General features: G+C 40.2%; 1 protein-coding gene across 1 annotated transcript in view; it reads left to right on the forward strand.

The window, feature by feature from the left end:
- LOC108623794 (glucose-6-phosphate isomerase-like) overlaps positions 1 to 730 on the forward strand; it is a gene marked incomplete at its 3' end in the record, with an annotated part of 3,478 nt that extends 2,748 nt beyond the window's left edge. Inside the window, exons 5-7 of the mRNA XM_018022594.2 lie at positions 20 to 200; positions 277 to 395; positions 464 to 730. Of these exons, the coding sequence (XP_017878083.2) occupies positions 20 to 200; positions 277 to 395; positions 464 to 730 (567 nt within the window). The remainder of the gene's footprint in view (positions 1 to 19; positions 201 to 276; positions 396 to 463) is intronic.
- Positions 731 to 734: the final 4 nt, after the last annotated feature.

Consider the following 734-nt stretch of genomic DNA (forward strand, 5'->3'; position numbering starts at 1 on the left):
TAATAACGAAATACTGTAGGCGCCAGTTATATTAGCTTTACTGGGAGTGTGGTATCACAATCTGTACAAAGCTGAGACGCACGCGTTATTGCCTTACGATCAGTACCTGCATAGATTCGCAGCGTATTTCCAACAAGGAGATATGGAGAGCAATGGGAAATATGTTACTCGAGCCGGGAAAACAGTGAATTATTCCACCGGTGAATATTACAAGTACATTTTAGGCGATATGAAGAAAGAAAAATGTTATAAAAATGATAAACTTGGATTGTTCAGGTCCGATCGTCTGGGGAGAGCCAGGTACTAATGGGCAGCACGCATTTTATCAATTGTTACATCAGGGTACTAGGCTCGTTCCTGCAGATTTTATAATGCCAGTACAATCGCACAACAAGGTATTACGTTCGTTCTATTTCGACAGTTTCGAGACGGTGACAGTAGATAAACAATGTGAATATCGTAGGTCCAAGGAAATCTTCATCATAAAATATTGCTAGCGAACTTCTTCGCGCAAACGGAAGCTTTGATGAAAGGGAAGAGTCCGAACGAGGCGCAGAGTGAATTACAGAAAGCAGGAATGAGCCCTGATCAAATAAACTTGTTATTACCTCATAAAGTGTTTGAAGGGAACAGACCGACCAACACTATTCTACTAAAAAAAGTTACGCCGTTCACTCTCGGTGCTTTAATCGGTAATTCTAATTTCGTATACAATGCGGAGATATTTATATATA

The sequence above is a fragment of the Ceratina calcarata genome, unplaced genomic scaffold, assembly GCF_001652005.2.
Source record: "Ceratina calcarata isolate Rehan_Ccalc_2016 unplaced genomic scaffold, ASM165200v1 scaffold2899, whole genome shotgun sequence".
Taxonomy (NCBI): Eukaryota; Metazoa; Arthropoda; class Insecta; order Hymenoptera; family Apidae; genus Ceratina; species Ceratina calcarata.